The sequence below is a fragment of the Eptesicus fuscus genome, chromosome 1 (genome assembly GCF_027574615.1).
Source record: "Eptesicus fuscus isolate TK198812 chromosome 1, DD_ASM_mEF_20220401, whole genome shotgun sequence".
Taxonomy (NCBI): Eukaryota; Metazoa; Chordata; class Mammalia; order Chiroptera; family Vespertilionidae; genus Eptesicus; species Eptesicus fuscus.
The window spans coordinates 127,276,059-127,293,694 of NC_072473.1; the positions used below are offsets into that span (position 1 = coordinate 127,276,059).

At 39.8% G+C, this 17,636-nt stretch overlaps 1 protein-coding gene across 1 annotated transcript in view; it reads left to right on the forward strand.

The window, feature by feature from the left end:
• The window catches only part of WNK3 (WNK lysine deficient protein kinase 3), an 85,199-nt gene that overhangs the window by 1,333 nt on the left and 66,230 nt on the right, over positions 1 to 17,636 (forward strand). Inside the window, 4 exon segments of the mRNA XM_054713822.1 lie at positions 10,621 to 10,793; positions 11,982 to 12,202; positions 13,669 to 13,826; positions 15,510 to 15,598. Coding sequence (XP_054569797.1) covers positions 10,621 to 10,793; positions 11,982 to 12,202; positions 13,669 to 13,826; positions 15,510 to 15,598 — 641 coding nt within the window.

The following is a 17,636-nucleotide window of genomic DNA, read 5'->3' on the forward strand; positions in this document are numbered from 1 at the left end:
GTAGTTTCAGACAGATATAGGTCAAATATAAGGAAAACCTTTGTGACCTCAATCAGCTCAAGAGAAATGGTCAGTTTTCACGGGAGCTGCTTAAAATTAACATAGAATAAAAGCCAGTAATTCTTGTTCAAATTCTAGTAGTCTCTGTGCCTCCAGTGGGTGTGTCTGATTTCACCCTTTCTGAATATGCTGCAGGTTACCATTTAGATAGGTTTGAAATTTAGTGCAAGTCTCTGCATTTCTAGGGAGCTTTTTGGTTTAACACCAAGTTTCCAAACTTTACTCTCTGTAAAAGTCAGTGATTGCTTCATATGCAGATTCAGGAGTTTATTGTCAGAGATTCAAATTCAGCAAGTCTGGGTGGAGTGCAAGACAGTAATTTTGGTTAAGGGCATTTACCTAGGTTGCAGGTTCAATCCCTAGCCCTGGGGCCCTGGTTGGGGCAGTTGTGACAGTAGATGTGTCTCTCTCAACTAGGCCTCTCCCTCCCTCCCTCCCTCCCTCCCACTCTGTAAAAAAGCAATGGACTAGTTGGGGTGGCTGGGACAGTAGATGTGTCTCTATCACATAGATGTATGTCTATTTCTCTCTCTCTCTCTCCCCCCCTCCTCCCTCCCTCTCTCCCTTCCTTCCTTCCTCCCTCCCTCATTTCCACTCTGTGTAAAAAAGCAATGGAAAAAATATCCTGGGGTGAGGATTAACAAAAACAAAACAAAACAAAAAGTGTTTTGAATGTGGGAAATCCCTTGATGACTCTTTGGAATGCAAATAATTTAGCAGTAGAGCCATTATAGTAGTTCTTGAAAAGTGTATGCAGGTATGGGGTTTGCTTGATTTTCTTCTCACCCCCTTTTTAATCCTTGAGGAATTTTATAAGGTCTGTGTCACAGTAGAAATATTAGATAATGCAAGGAAACAAACATGAAAACCACCTGAGGTCCTGGCAGGTGTTGCTCAGTTGGTTGAGCATCCTCCCATGCACCAGAGAGTCCGGTCAGGGCATTCCCCTCCTCCCCCAAAGAAAAAACAACCACCTTAAATTCTAGTACTTTGAGGACGCTTTAAACAATTTAGTATATCTTTCTGGACCCTTTTGCATAAATGTATATATGGCTTTTTGTGTATTTTCTCCCCTACAAAATGGAATCAAACGATAAGCTTTTACAAAACCTTTTTTAAAACTTATCACTAACATCTTTTCAATACCAGTAATTATACATTTACGTCATTATTTTACTAGGTGCCCTTGTAAGTTATTTAATCAGTCCTCTGTTATTGGACGTTTAGATTTTTCTCCAACGTTTTACCATTATAATCATGTTGTGGTCAACATCCTTATATATTTAGTGGATATTGTGTACATTTTAATTTCACCTCTGCATCATGACATTGGTAACACTCATCTTTCAGTGATACTCTGTAAATGGGGGAAGCAATTTCCATTCCCTTGGGTAGTAGGTTATATAGTAAAGCTAGGTCAAGTTATTTTGCAAATTGTGCATTCTATTTATGCTGAAGGATGTTTAGATAAAAGTTGAAGAATATATTCTAGCAGTAGGACCTGCCTCCTATCATTCGCCTGGGGAAAGATGGAAAGATCCTATAAGGTCTTCCTAGCAAAGCTTGTTGGAATTGTATGTTCCCAGGCCTCATTCCAGTCCAATGAATCAGAATCTGCCGCTTAGTAACATCTGCAAATGATGAACAGCAGAGTTTGAAAAGCACTGAAATAAGGGACCAGTTCCAAGAATTAGCTGAATCAGAGGAGGAAATCCCTGAGTACACTTAACATGAGCTTTAATTTTATTGTATACTAGAGGCCTAGTGCACAACATTTGTGCACTGGGGGTGGTCCCTTTGCCTGGCCTGCCCCCTCTCACAGTCCGGGACCCCTCGGGGGATGTCCGCTTGCCTGCTTAGGGAGTGGGCCTCAGCCTGCAGGCGGACAATCCCCCAAGGGGTCCTTAGCGCTGCCACAGAGGTGGGAGAGGCTCTCGACACTGCGCTCCCCAGCCGTGAGCCCAGCTTCTGGCTAAGCGGGGCTTCCCTAGTGGTCAGTGCAGGTCATAGCGACCAGTCGTTCTGCCGTTCAGTCTATTTGCATATTAGCCTTTTATTATATAGGATACTGACTCCTGGCACTTACTCCAAACTTTCCAAATCAAAATCTCCAGGAGATGGGACCTAGGAATTTATTTTTTCAAATATGTTTTTATTGATTTAGAGAGAGAGAGGAAGGGAGAGAGAGAGAGAAAAAACATTGATGAAACAGAAACGGATCAGCTGCCTCCTGCACACCCTTATTGGGGATGAGCGCACAACCCAGGCATGTGCCCTGACTGGGAATTGAACCTTGGACCTCTCCGGTGCATGGGATGTTCTCAGCCAACTGAGTCACAATAGCCAGGGCCCAGGAACTTATTTTTAAAATGTTCCCCAGGTACAATAAAGATTTAAAAAATAAAAGTTCCCTAGGTAATTGGATACAAAGCCAGATTTGGGATTCTCTCATGTGCAGCAAATGTTATAAATTATATAAAGTACATTTTAATTTATACAGAAAAACAATTGCAATTTTCTATTATGAAAGGAATGTCAGAATTAGTGAATTTGGTTGATATAATTTTTGGATATCATTTCATTTTCTGCATATTTGGAACTAAGAAAAACTAACTTATTTAGAATATCAGAAGGATGTGCTTAGTGATTTGAGAGAGAGGGAAAAGAGGAGAGAGACAGAGAGAGAGAGAGAGGGAAAAGAGGAGAGAGACAGAGAGAGAGAGAGAGAGGAACATCAATGTGGGTTGGTTGACTTTCATACGTGCCCAGACCAGGAATCAAACCCACAACCTAGGTATGTGCCCTGACTGGGAATTGAACCCACAGCCTTTTGGTTTAAGGTCGATGCTCCCACCATGGCCGGGGTGGGGCATCAGCTTTCAATTACTTTCCTGTGAGTACTATGCAGTTTGTAATGGACAGTTTCTCATATTTTTAAAAAATAAAGTGTTCTTTATTATATAATTAAACAATTTTATAGAAAAACATCCCAGTTAGCAGTTTAAATTATTCTAGATTCTTTTCAATCTTTGTTTATATATGTGTATGTAATATAAAAAATTGGTATGTCCACTAACAACATGATATACACTGAGTGGCCAGATTATTATGATCTCTGAAAGCATAATAATCTGGCCACTCAGTGTGTGTGTGTGTGTGTGTGTGTGTGTGTGTGTGTGTGTGTGTGTTTTAGAGGCCTGGTGCATGAATTCGCGCATGGGTGGGGTCCGGCCAGCCTGGCCAGGGGGAGGGGACATGGGCGGTTGGCCGGCCTGCCTGCTGGTTGAACTCCTGGTCGAGGGGACAATTTGCATATTAGCCCTTTTTTATATAGGGTATACACTGAGTGGCCAGATTATTATGCTTTCAGAGATCATAATAATCTGGCCACTCAGTGTATATTCTATTTACTAACATCATTTAAATTGTAAACTATATTGCATTCACACCACCTCTTGCTTACTCTTCTCCCCTGAAATTAGGCGATTCTGTTCTTTTTAAAAAATTTTATCTTTTACATGTTTAATTTGAAATTCACAGCTCAACAAAAAGTTTTTATACCTTTTCTCTTGATGGCATTTCCCCTCCATTGTGGACATTTGAGCCTTGTGTACAAATTCTTAAAAGCACCAACCACATCCATTTGTTTAGACGACGTGGACTTTATGGCAGTGCAAAGAACCAGTAGAGAGAGTTTTACTGCTGATACTTTACTTTCAGGATGTTAAAAACAAACAAGCAAACAAACCCTTTGATGTAAATCTGATTTAGGATTAGCCCATAAACAACTGCATTTCAGCAGTTTGTCATATTTTAGGGTTTCCATTCTTGACTTTTTATGCATTAGTGCAGAAACTTTGACCTATTGTTCTTTGTAAAGAACTTGGTAAATTACTTGGTAATTCCTTGGTAAATTGGTAATTTACTGTGAGTGAGGGCTTTAAGACCTACTTCCTGTTTACAGGACTATTTATTTCAATTCATGATGTTGAATGACCTGGTCAGAATTTACTGAAACTGTTTAGTAACTCTCAGGAGGAGTCAATCACAGGTATTTTTAATAGTTTCTTTCCTCTTCCACTAACAGTTAGTGACTAACCACTTCAGAATCAGCAGCACTCTGCTTTTACACCCATAACCAGGTTTTGCTTTGCTATAACTTGGAAAAATATCTCCACTAGTACATTTGTCATTTGTTTTCTTGATGGAAGTGAGTTTTCATCTAATGGGGCTATTTTCCAAATGAAGGAACATAGCTATCTGAAAATCTTTGTTGTTTATGCCTAAAATATATTTGAATGTGCTTAACTGTGGGGTCACATGTGATTGTATGCTTCTCAGGGTAATTAAACAGGCCTCCTTTAAGTAGCATCTAACAAATAAACATCAAAAAATCTACCTGTGGTCTCTGAACTCAAGCAAAATGTCACTGAAAAGAAACATTAAAATAAAAGACACAATCGACTTGAGCAGGATGACATGTTGAGTGAGCCTTCTCATACACTTTCATTATAGTAGCGAATATATTCAAAGCAATGCAATGGAAATAACAGTTTAAAAATCCATACCTCCACACTGAAAGCTTGTATCAAAATTGTGGAGCCCTGACTGGGTGGCTCAGTTGGTTGGAGCATAGTCCTGTGCACCAAAAGGTTTTGGGTTCGATTCCCGGTCAGGGCACATGCCCGGGTTGTGGGCTTGATCCCCAGTGTGGGGCGTGCAGGAGGCATCCAATCAATGATTCTCATCATTGATGTTTCTATCTCTCACTCTCTCCCTTCCTCTGTGAAATCAATAGAAATATATTTTTAAAAAGTATAAACCAAAGGCAGATGCTTTCATAAAATGACAGGGTGAGAGCAGCAGGAGATAGACAGACTTGGTCTGTGAAATATTCATTTTTCCAGTTATGTCAAAGGGTTAGTTTTGAGCTATCTGCTTGATAGATAACAAATTGATACATGTATTAGGCTGAATAATTGCACCTGAAAGATGTCTGTGTCCTCATCCCTGGAACCTATGAATATGTTACCTTACAATGCAAAAAGGGCTTTGCAGATGCAGTTAAATTAAAGATCTTGGTAGATTTTCCTGGATTATCTGGGTTGGTCCCGTGTAATAACAAGGGTCCTTATAAGAGAGTAAGAAGGGTGGCCATAGTCAGAAGGAGATCTCATGATGGAAGTGATGCAATTGTTGGAAGCAGGCAAGGAATGTGGGCAACCTCTAAAAGCTGGAAAAGGCAAGGAAACAGATTCATTCTTCCCTAGGGCATCCAGTAGGAATGGCGCCTTGCCAACAACTTGACTTTAGTGAGATTCATTTTAGACTTCTGATCTACACAACTGGAAGGTAATACATTTGTGTTGTTTTGAGGAACCGAATTTGTGGTAATTTATTACACCAGCAATAGGAAATGAATATAATACACACAGCTGCCATTAATTCATTTGTTCATTCATTCATCAAATAAATATTTAGTGTCTATAATGTACCAAGACTGTGCTAAGTGCTAGGGACATAATGGAGAAAACCAGACACAGGCCCCATTTTTATAAAGTATAAGTAGAGGGAGTTTATAATCGGTAAGAAGAAGGTTTGGAGATTGGAATTAGTGAAAATCAGATGAAAGGGCTGTTAAAATATAGGTTTGTTTGATGGAAATGGTAGGGTTGGGAGTAGCAGGCAACAGAATACCACTCCATTACTACATGGTTTTCTCTTTTTAACTTTTTATTCTGAGATAATTTGCTACTAACAGAGGAGTTGCAAAGATAGTCTAGAAAGTTCCTGTATGCTCTTCACTCAGTTTTCCCTTACGTTAATATGTTAACCAGAGACAGAAATTATTGTTAGTGCAATACTACTAACTAAAGTTAGAACTTATTTGGATTTCACCAGTTTTTCCACTGATGTCCTTTTTTAAAAATATATATTTTATTGATTTAGAGAGGAAGGGAGAGAGAGTTAGAAACATTGATGAGAGAGGAATATCAATCAGCTGCCTCTTGCACACCCCCTACTGGGGATGTGCCCGCAACCAAGGTACATGCCCTTGACTGGAATCGAACCTGGGACCCTTGAGTCCGCAGGCCAATGCTCTATCCACTGAGCCAAACCCATTAGGGCCTGATGTCCTTTTTTAATGCTATGATTCAATCCAGGATCCCACATTGCTTTTATTTTTAAATATATTTTTATTGATTTCAGAGAGGAAGGGAAAGGGAGAGAGCAATAGAAAAATAAATGATGAGAGAATCATTGATCAGCTGCCTCCTGCACACCCCACACTGGGTATCGAGCCTACAACCTGGGCATGTGCCCTGACTGGGAATAGAACCTCCTGGTTCATAGGTCAGTGCTCAAGCACTGAGCCATGCTGGCTGGACCCACATTGCATTTAGTTATGTCCCCTTAGTCTCTTCCAAGATGTACTAGTTCTTTAGTCTTTCCTTGTGTTTCATGATCTTGAGCTTTTGAAGAGTATTGTTTAGCTATTTTGTAGAATATTCCTTAATTTGGGTATGTCTTATGGTTCCTCATGATTAGATGTAGGCCAGTGATGGCAAACCTATGACACGCGTGTCAGCACTGACACGCATAGCCATTTCTGATGACACGCGGCCACATGCCGAGGATGAAACATTTGCTGCTCCTGAGGATGAAACATTTGCAACTAGAGTCTTGGAGTTAGTTTTTTCCTCAAAGTGACACACTACCCGAGTTATGCTCAGTTTTTTGGCGAAGTTTGTTTTGACACACCAAGCTCAAAAGGTTGCCCATCACTGATGTAGGGTATGAATTTTGGCATGGATACCACAAGAGTGATAATGCCATTCTCAGTGCATTATAGTAGGGGGTATATAGTGTCGACCTGGATTACTGGTGATGATAGCCTTGATCACTTGGGTAGGGTAGCATATGATAGGTTTTCTATACTATTAAATACATATTTTTATATTAATATCTTGGAGGTAGATACTTTGAGACTTTGCAGATATCTGTTTCTCCTCAAACTTTCCCCTGTTGTTTTGGCACTCATTGGTGTATTTCCCTGTAGTGAGTATTACTGTGGTATTATAAGATATTTTCCTTTTATCATATACTAGAGGCCCTGTGCACGAAATTCATGCAGGGGGGGCGGTGTCCCTCAGCCCAGCCTGCACCCTCTCCAATCTGGGACCCCTTGAGGGATGTCCGGGATCAGGCCTAAACGGGCAGTCGGACATCCCTCTCACAATCCAGGACTGCTGGCTCCCAACCGCTCCCCTGCCTGCCTGCCTGCCTGCCTGATTGCCCCTAACCACTTCTGCCTGCTGGCCCGATTGTCCCTAACTGCCCTCCCCTGCAGGCCTGCCCCCACCAGCTTTCCTCCCCTGCAAGCCTGGGTCCTCCCCAACTGTCCTCCCCTGCAGGCCTGGTCGCCCCCAACTGTCCTCCCCTGCTGGCCCGGTCACCCCTAACTCCCCTCCCCTGCAGGCCTGGTCCCCTCCCAACTGCCCTCCCCTGCAGGCCTGATTGCCCACAACTGCCCTCCCCTTGCTGGCCATCTTGTGGCAGCCATCCTGTGTCCACATGGGGGTGGCCATCTTTGACCACATGGGGGCGGCCATCTTGTGTGTTGGAGTGATGGTCAATTTGCATATTACCTCTTTATAATATAGGATAGACAGACTATTTTATGCTGATTTCTTGATTAATTCTTTGGCAGTACCATATACTAACTGCCATTGCCCTTGTGTGTGTTTATTTCATTTCACTGTAGTTCTGGGGTGCTACTCGGTCTCTCCATGGAAAGTGGCTTGTGAGTGAGGTATCTGCAGTCCTTGCTGTGAATATTGTTTCTGAGAGGCACAGTGATGACCTGGAAAATGCATGGGTTTCAGAATACAGCAGACCTGGTTCCAATGTTACCTGTTCCCGTTAGGTACCCTGGACAAGCTAAGCTACTTCACATTTTGAAGCCTTAGTTTTTCACTTAAAAATAACGAATATTTCTGATATACAAAAATAATAAAGAATAACTCAGTGCAGCTAGTGTACTTACTACTCAGCTTGAGAAACAAAATCTTGAGGGTTAGAGATAATGCTTATAAAGCATGTGATACATGTCTGAGTGTTCATTAAATGACAGTGATAAAATACTGAGCAATGCCATATTTATCCAGGCTAGTCATTGATAGACTGCTTTGTAAAGTGAGCAGTGTGTTTTGAAGCCTTAATAGTGTTCATCCTTATTTGAACAAGTTCTTTTATAGTACAGCTTTTGGAATATGTTGATTTCTTCCTCCTCTTGCGTTTGCAGAAACGTATCCACGTACCCTCTGACCTGATTCTGTACTTCATTGTTGATGTTTGCATTAAGAGACATAGCTGATAAGGCCAGAGTTTACCTTTTGGAAATGAAATGCTACTTATCTTGAATAAATACATATGCAGGTTACTCATGTTGGTATTGTGCCTTGCCTCAGGAAAGGTTTTGTGTACATTTTAAGCATGCCATATATTATGATAGATTAAGTGTTTAGTTAACATTCATAGAAGGACAGTAATTCTTTTTAAAGTAGTGTTGGAGTAGTTGAAATCTATTCGGTGAATTTGTATTTGACCTCTTATTATATTTATCAGCCATATAAATTAATATCTATAACACTAAAACATTGATATTTGATGCTTTTTTGGGGGGTGACATTACCTAGAGACAGTAAGATTAAAGGATCATTTTTGCAGACTGTAATTTTCCTGGCTTCTGACTATGTCAACTCCATTATCTATCAGTGATCTCTAGTTTGCCATTTGTGGGTCATCATTCCTTTCTTGTGTAAGAACTCTTCATTGGCAATGTGTGAAAGTTACTGATTAATATGAGAGAGAGAGAGGGGGCAGGGAGTGTTTAAAGGAGAATTATTATAGTAGCTGAAAGCTCTTTGGATTTGGGTGTGAATTTGACAGGTTTACTTTCCACTCTGAATTAGAATGCACCTTTGAAGACCTTGGCCATACCTTTTTTAAAAAAGATTTTTAAATTGATTTTTAGAGAGAGAGGAAGGGAGCCGGAGAGAGAGAGAGAGAAACATCGATGTGAGAGCAGAAAATGAATCGGCTACCTTCTGCACACCCCCTACCTAGGATCAAGCCCATAACCCGGGCACATGCCACGACTGGGAATCGAACTGGCAGCCTTTCCTTGCACGGGAGGACGCCCAACCAACTGAGCTACACTAGCCAGGGTTTGGCCGTACCTTTTTAGTGGAATTTTACCTTTAGTAATATGTCTGAGATAGCAGTTACAACTTTGTAAAGTTGTTTACTCTGAATGCTGACTACTTTTAATCCATAGGATCAAAGGATAAAATGAAGTATGTAGCTTATCTTGGCACATGACTTGTGCTTGCTAATTTCATCAGAGGGCATCAAAATTTCTTCACTGTTCCTCAGAGCAGATCTGCTGACCTATCACAATGGAAAGACTTCTAGCTAATTATAGGGACATTTAGGACTTACTCGTCATGTTAGGTTAGACAGAAAATCATAAACACTTGTTTTTAGATATCTTCTAAGTTTAGCATTTCTTCCTTTTCCTTTGAGTTCCTTAACTCATATTAAGTCTTTTTTTTTTCTTTTCAGAAATACAATTGAAATATAATATTGACATATGATAAGCTTAAAGTGTACAGTGTATTGATGTAATATATTTATCTATTGCAGTATGATTGCCACCATAGCATTAGCTAGCACCTCCATCATATCACATAATTATCATTTTATTGTATTGAGAACAGTTTAGATTTAGTCACTTACCAATTTTATTTTAAAAATATTTAAGGCCCGAACCGGTTTGGCTCAGTGGATAGAGCATCAGCCTGTGGACTCAAGGGTCCCAGGTCCAATTCCGGTCAGGGGCATGTACCTTGGTTGCGGGCACATCCTCAGAAGGGGGTGTGCAGGGGGCAGCTGATTGATGTTTCTCTCTCATCGATGTTTCTAATTCTCTCTCCCTCTCCCTTCCTCTCTGTAAAAAAATCAATAAAATATATTTTAAAAAATATTTAAGGAACTCGTACACTATTTGTCTATGTCTGTCTGACATCTCACTTAGCATGCCTTCAAGATAAATCCATATTGTTGCAAATGGTAGGATTTCCTTCTTTCTTTTCCAGCAACAGAAGTTTTATTTATTTTTCCAGTTTTATTCAGATATAAATGACATATAACAATGTATAAGTTTAAGGTATACAATGTAATGATTTGATATATGTATATATTACAAAATGATTACCATAAAAAGTTAACTTCCAAGATATGTTTTTCAAGGTATTGGTTTATTATGCAGGTGTGTTTATAACAGTTATGAAATGCAGCAGCTGCTGCATTGCTGTATGGGAGGAGTCAAAATCACTAACAAGGGATATCTATCAGTGATTATATAGAAAAGAATTGTCAGGCAAAAATAAATACATATATAAATAAGTACAATAAAGTAAAGCACTCATTTGAGTGGTATTAGAAATGTGCATGAGAATTTCCACGCTTTAATTTGGAATTTGTGTCTTCATTCAGGATCGGAAATTAACCAAAGCTGAGCAGCAAAGGTTTAAGGAAGAAGCAGAGATGCTAAAGGGTCTCCAACATCCCAATATAGTTCGATTTTATGATTCCTGGGAGTCTACATTGAAAGGAAAGAAATGCATTGTATTGGTGACTGAACTTATGACATCAGGGACATTAAAGACGTAAGTTGACCCTGATCGTGTTAATGGAGTTCTTTTTGGAAATAATTTTCAGAGTCATAAAAGTTGCTTGTAAAATAACAGTAATTGATTAAAGAATTTGTAGAATCTGAATCTAGAGACTTATGTTTCAAAGCAGGTTAAAAAATTATGATGTTAATGAATTTTGTTAGAAAATACAATGATGTGAAATTATTTGTGGCATAGCAGGATTTTAGAATTAGAAATCATAGAGATAATAGAATGTTGTGTAAAAAATACTGAAAAGTTGGCCAAGTTCACATATCTAATGAGGTATATACTATGTGATTATAGTCCATTGCTTTGTTTCTGACTAGTTTTTCATTTGATGGTTTAATCCCTTATTTGTAACTATTAAATGTGGGGTATACTTCCTCTGTTTCCTGGCACCCTTGCTCTAAAATTTTACATAGTTAAAGCCTCTAGTGATCTATATAAGCAGTTATTAGGAAGTAGTGGCGGACTTTTAAAAAAATACATATTTTTATTGATTTCAGAGAGGAAGGGAGAGGGAGAGAGATAGAAACATCAATGATGAGAGAGAATCATTGATTGAGCCCGCAACCCCGGCATGTGCCCTTGACCGGAATCGAACCTGGACCTTCAGTCCACAAGCTGAAACTTTATCCACTGAGCCAAACCAGCTAGCGTGAGACGGACTTTCTTTTTAAAATTGTGCTGCCATTTCACAAAAGGCCACTCTGATTGGAATGATTCTTGTTTTGAATTAAAAATACTAATCTTGGTAGGATTCTTTTCTAAGAATGAGGCCTTAGATTTAGAATTTTCTTGCCATAACAGACAATAAAAAACAACTTAGTGCCCAGCCGGCACGGCTCAGTGATTGAGCGTTGACCTATGAACCAGGAGGTCACGGTTTGATTCCCAGTCAGGGCACATGCCTGGGTTGTGGGCTCGATCCCCATGCAGTAGACAGCCAATCAATGATTCTCTCTCATCATTGATGACTCTATTTCTCTATCCTTTCCTCTCTGAAATAAAAACACACACATATATTTAAAATAAATTAAAAAAACAACAACAACTTAGTGATGGTAATAGTAGTATGGCACATACAATTTCTGCTAGCTTAAGTGATTTACCCTAATACTGCTCATATAGTAAGTTAGGTATGTTTATTAACATGTGGTCTTTTGTTTCTTTATATAGGTACTTAAAACGATTTAAAGTCATGAAACCAAAGGTCCTAAGGAGCTGGTGCCGGCAAATTTTAAAGGGGTTGCAGTTCTTGCACACTAGGACTCCTCCTATTATTCACCGGGATCTCAAGTGTGACAATATTTTCATCACGGGACCTACTGGATCTGTGAAGATTGGTGATCTAGGCCTGGCTACCTTAATGCGCACATCATTTGCTAAAAGTGTCATTGGTGATTAACATTTTATAATTGATTGGTTGGGTAAAGAGAGTTGTTGATTGTATTTGTCTAGAACAGGGAGCAGCAAACTACAGCCCATGGGCCAAATTTGGCCCTGCTGCCTATTTTTATAAATAAAGCTCTATTGGAGCACAGCTATACCCACTTGTTTGTGTATTGTCTGTGGCTGCTTTTGTACTACAGTGGCAGAATTAAGTAGTTGTGACAGAGACCGTATAATGGCAGAGCCTGAAATATTTACCATTTGTGTCTTAATGGAGAAGTTTGCCAACCTCTGGCCTAGTATGTGAATTTGCTTTGAAATATTATATATTGCCTTATTTTTGAGATATCCTACTGTATTTTTTTCTTTTGTGGGGTATATTTTAAATTATTGAGTTTCTAAGCACTTAAGAAAGCTAATTTACTAATTTAATTATGAAAAATTTCAATAACTAAAAAGGATAGAAATAAAAACAAATTTTAGTGATCATGACCTAATCTTGAGCATTACAGATTGTACTTTATCAGTACACAAAGTTAATGAAATTCTTTAAGTGCTTTATATAGATACTAGAGGCCCGGTCCCTTCAGCCCAGTCTGCACCCTCTCCAATCCGGGACCCCTCAGGGGGATTGGGCCTAAACTGGCAGTCGGACATCCCTCTCACAATCCTGGACCGCTGGCTCCTAATCGCTCGCCTGCCTGCCTGGTTGCCCCTAACTGCCCCCCGCCTTGCCAGCCTGATCGCCCCTCACTGCCTCTGTGTGCCAGCCTTATGCCCCTAACTGCTCTCCCTGCTGGCCTGGTCATCCCCAACTGCCCCCTGCTGCTGGTCAGGTCACCCCCAACTGCCCCCCCCCCGTTCTGGCCCAGTCGCCCCCAACTGCACCCCCCCACCGGCCTGGTCGCCCCCAACTGTCCCCCTATGCTGGCCTGGTAGCCCCTAACTATCCCCCCCCTGCCAGCCTGGTTGCCCCCAACTGCACCCCCCCCCCCGCTGGCCTGGTCACCCCTAACTGCCACCACCACCAGCCTGGTCGCCTCTTACTGCCCCCCCCCTTGCCGGCCTGGTCATCCCCAACTGACCCCTCTGCTTGCCTGGTTGCCCCCAACTGCCCCTCCCCCCTTGCTGGCCTGGTCGCCCCTCATGCAGCCTGCTGTTCAGTCGTTTGGTCATCCCTCACTAACCCCACTGCCGGCCTGGTTGCCCCATGCAGCCTGCTTGTTCAGTCATTTGGTCGTCCCTCACTAACCCCCCTGCCAGCCTGGTTGTAGGCAGCCATCTTGTGAGGGCGTGAGGGTTAATTTGCATATTACCTCTTTATAGGATAGCAAGTATTCAACAAATTTTATATTTATAAATTTCTTTTAGGAAGTAGAAATTAACTCAAGTAATCCTTTTTGCAAAGGGAAAGTAATTTTTGTGAACACATTTTTCTTTTTAATAAAAGTGTGGTTGTGGTATTACCTTGTAGGGACTCCTGAGTTTATGGCCCCAGAGATGTATGAAGAGCACTATGATGAATCTGTAGATGTCTATGCTTTTGGAATGTGTATGCTGGAAATGGCTACTTCGGAGTACCCTTATTCTGAGTGCCAAAATGCAGCTCAAATATACCGTAAAGTAACTAGTGTAGGTATAACTTTATTCTTTTTACTTCACAAACTGCCATATTTCATGTTGAAGTTGGTTTAAGTAAACTGAGTAAAACCTAATTTTGGTTTAGTTCTGTATAACAGTGCAAAATTAAACATAATTGTAACGAAACAAGCTTTAGGTATATGTTGTATATCTATATTCTATTGGGGTCATATAAAATGCTCTGTATTAGTATCATTGGGAAAACATAGACATCTCATCTATATCCATTTGTTTGTAAAGAATTTTTAGATACTTATTAGATGGTTCTTATTTTCCAAACCTGAATAATAAAAATTGGCTAAATAGTTTTGAGGGTCTCTTTCAGTTCTAAAAGCCTGATTAAGAAAGGGCATTCAAAATATAGTTAAACAGATACAGTATTTGATTCTTACTATGCATAAATTTTTAGAAATTGCAAGGAATGCAAAGATGTATAAGAAGTGTCTGCTACCCACAAAGAGTTTATATTTTTATCAGGACAGTAATATAAATTCACAAATAACTATAAAAATAACAGCTGGGAGTATTTATTGTAAGGGACATAAGGGGGGTAGAAGCAAAGTGTTAGAATTGTTCAAAAGAGGTCTACATCATATCCAATTAGGTGACTCAGGATAGGCCAGGAAGGTGATGGTTAGACTGTTTCCAGTAACTAATGCGAATAGGTACTGTTTTTAAATGTATGCTGTATGCCACATGCTTTCATCTTTATATCTCTACAAGATGGTGCTATCTTCAGTTTATAAATGATGAGACTTGAGTATCAGAGATTGTGACTTATCCACATTCACATTGCTACTACTAATGGATTTTGATCCCAAGTCTGACTTCAGAGGTTTGTGTAGGTAGACAATAAGAAATAAGGCCAGCCCTGGCTGGTGTAGCTCAGTTGGTTTGAGTATCATCCCATACACCAAAAGGTGGCAGGTTCCATTCTCAGTCAGGGCACATACCCAGGTTGCTAGTTCAACCCCCAGTTGTGGTATGTGTAGGAGGCAACTGATTGATGTTTCTCTCACATCAGTATTTCTCTCTCCCTTCCTCTCTCTAAAAAAGTCAATTAAAAAAAAGAAATAGGCCAATGTCCAGAATATGGGATATTCTATAGGAAAAATTACCTAGTTTCTCCAACAAATCAATTTGATTGTTTATTGTTTCTAGCCATTCTAGAAGACTTTGAAATAATATTGATTTGGAATATTTGCAATAAAGCAGCCCTTCTTAGGAATTTTCATAAGTGTTCTTTAATAACATTGAATATTTTCTGATTTCAAAAAATATTTGTTTATTATATTTTGCTAATTGGGGTAGTACTATTTATACATTTTGGGGTCTTGTTTTTTCCTTACTTAATGTTGAAGTGAGAATTTCCCATGTTAATAATTACTTTGAGAACAATTTTAATTTCTACATAATATTGGCACATATATATTACATAATATGCAATTTTGGCTCTATTGTTGATTTAGATTATTTACAACTTTCACTGTTATCTATAGAACTAGGACAAAATCCTTGTCAAAAAAACTTGTTAAAGACATAATATATGTATATATTTATCTCATTTAAAACTTGAATATAGTTTAGGGTAAAAACCATTATTGTAATAAAAGTCATGTTGATTTGGGCTTTCAGTTGCTTCATTTGTAACTAGAAACCATTTTCTCCTCCCAGGGCATAAAACCAGCCAGTTTCAATAAAGTCACTGATCCTGAAGTGAAAGAAATCATCGAAGGTTGTATTCGTCAAAACAAATCTGAAAGGTGGGTGCCAATTTAGTGAAATGACATAACTGATGGATGCATTTTCTCTTACCTTGCACCCATTTTCTGACCTTTGCATGGAAGCCAAACCCAAACCATACTGTCTTTAGTAAAGTGTATCAGTGTACCTTGTTTGCCATTTTAGACTTTGATATCATCTGCTAAATTTTCCTTGAAGCAACATTTGGGTTGTGTGTGTGTGTGTGTGTGTGTGTGTGTGTGTGTGTGTGTGTGTTGTGAGAAGCCTTCGTCACCTTGAGGCATCAGTTTAAGTCAGTGGGTTCTCCCTCCCCCATTAACCTACTTCTGACAGTTGATTAAGTAGAGAGCTTCTGTGGGTCACCTTCATGTAAGTACTTAAATGGTTTTTTAATGGTAGTTTTAAAAAATGTAACCATCAATTCACCAGGTTTTTAAAATTTAACCCTATGTCCTTATAGTATGACTAGAGGCCCGGTGCACGGATTCATGCACATTGAAAGGAAATTAATTAGGAGAAATATTTTAATATCGCTATTCGCCCTTTCCCTATAATAGAAGTATCAACCAAATTCACGATCAACAATGACAGATCAAAACACACGTGTGCAGTTGGCACCAGCGAGAGCTTTATATGTATCATGCATGCATGAGTCAACTTAGCTATACACACACACACACACACACACACACACACACACACACACACACTATGTATAGATGGAATAAACTTGCTTAATTAGACATGCTTTCTGATTTAGCTAAACTTTTTCCAGCCCAGTGAAGCACCCCAACTTCTCTTTCTGGTAATTGTCAGCAACACAGCAGATTATTATTGTAGATCACACAGGGAGAACAAAGGGTAAAATATTTAACTGCAGCAGTGTTTGTACTCTGCAGTGAGAAAACCTGAAGTCATTTTCAAGGTCCACTATTTCTTACTTCTTTTCAGTTGGGTCAAGTTTCTAAACTTTCTAAATCTCCGTTGTCTTGCTAATGAAAAGAAAATAGGATTCTACTGAGTCTCCTATCTACCTACTCCAGGACTTCTGTGAGGATCAAAGGAGATGAGGCACAGGAAAACGCTTCGCAGACATTTGGTTAAAGTGTAAAATGTTTGCACCTGGCTATAAAGCAAGTCATGTTCCTGGGCTGAAGAAACTGCAAGGAGGCTAGTCGCCAGGGAGAGGAAGCTGGGCGTTGCTACCTGACATCATTATCCCCGAGCCCACAGCAGCTGTTTCCAGGCTGGGCTGGGCTGGGCTGGGGGCCGCATTTTGCACCATGGAGTCTTGGCAGCGTTTTGCTGCCATTTGGTGGGCTGTTGCTCTATGGTGGTGGCAGGGCCTCTGTCCCACTTAGGGGAAGCTGAGTGTTGCTTTGTCAGGCACCAGATCCACAGTGTCATTTCTTTGTAAATGGCCAGTGCGTCACGACAGCAGTGCACATCATAGCGACCGATTGAATGGTCGGAGGGACACTTAGCCTATTAGCTATATATATATATATATATATATATATATATATAGTAAAGTTGATAGGGCTGTTTTTGTTCAAGAATTGGTATTCTAGATTATTTGTATCACAATTCTGTTTTTCTTGTGGACTACACCCTTTAGTTTTAGCTTATATTTCCCTTTCATTTGAGCTTTGGACAGTTGCTGACTTAAATTGATAGATTAATCATTTGATTTTTACCTCCTTATTGACTATGGTTAATAAAGATGACAGGTCCTGCCCTGGCTGGTGTGGCTCAGTGGTTGAGCATTAACCTATTAACCAGGAGATCATGGTTCAATTCCTGGTCAGGGTGCATGCCCTGGTTGTGGGCTCAGTCCCCAATGGGGGGCATGCAGGAAGCAGCCGATGAATGATTTTCTCTCATTATTGATGTTTCTTCCTCTCTCTTTCTCTCCCTTCCTCTCTGAAATCAATAAAAATATATTTTTTAAAAAGTGACAGGTTCTTTATAGAAATTATTTCCACCAGCATTTGATTGTTGCCTACTTTTATTATTTTTCCATCTAAGTTTACTGTCGCTTATCTGAGAATACATAAA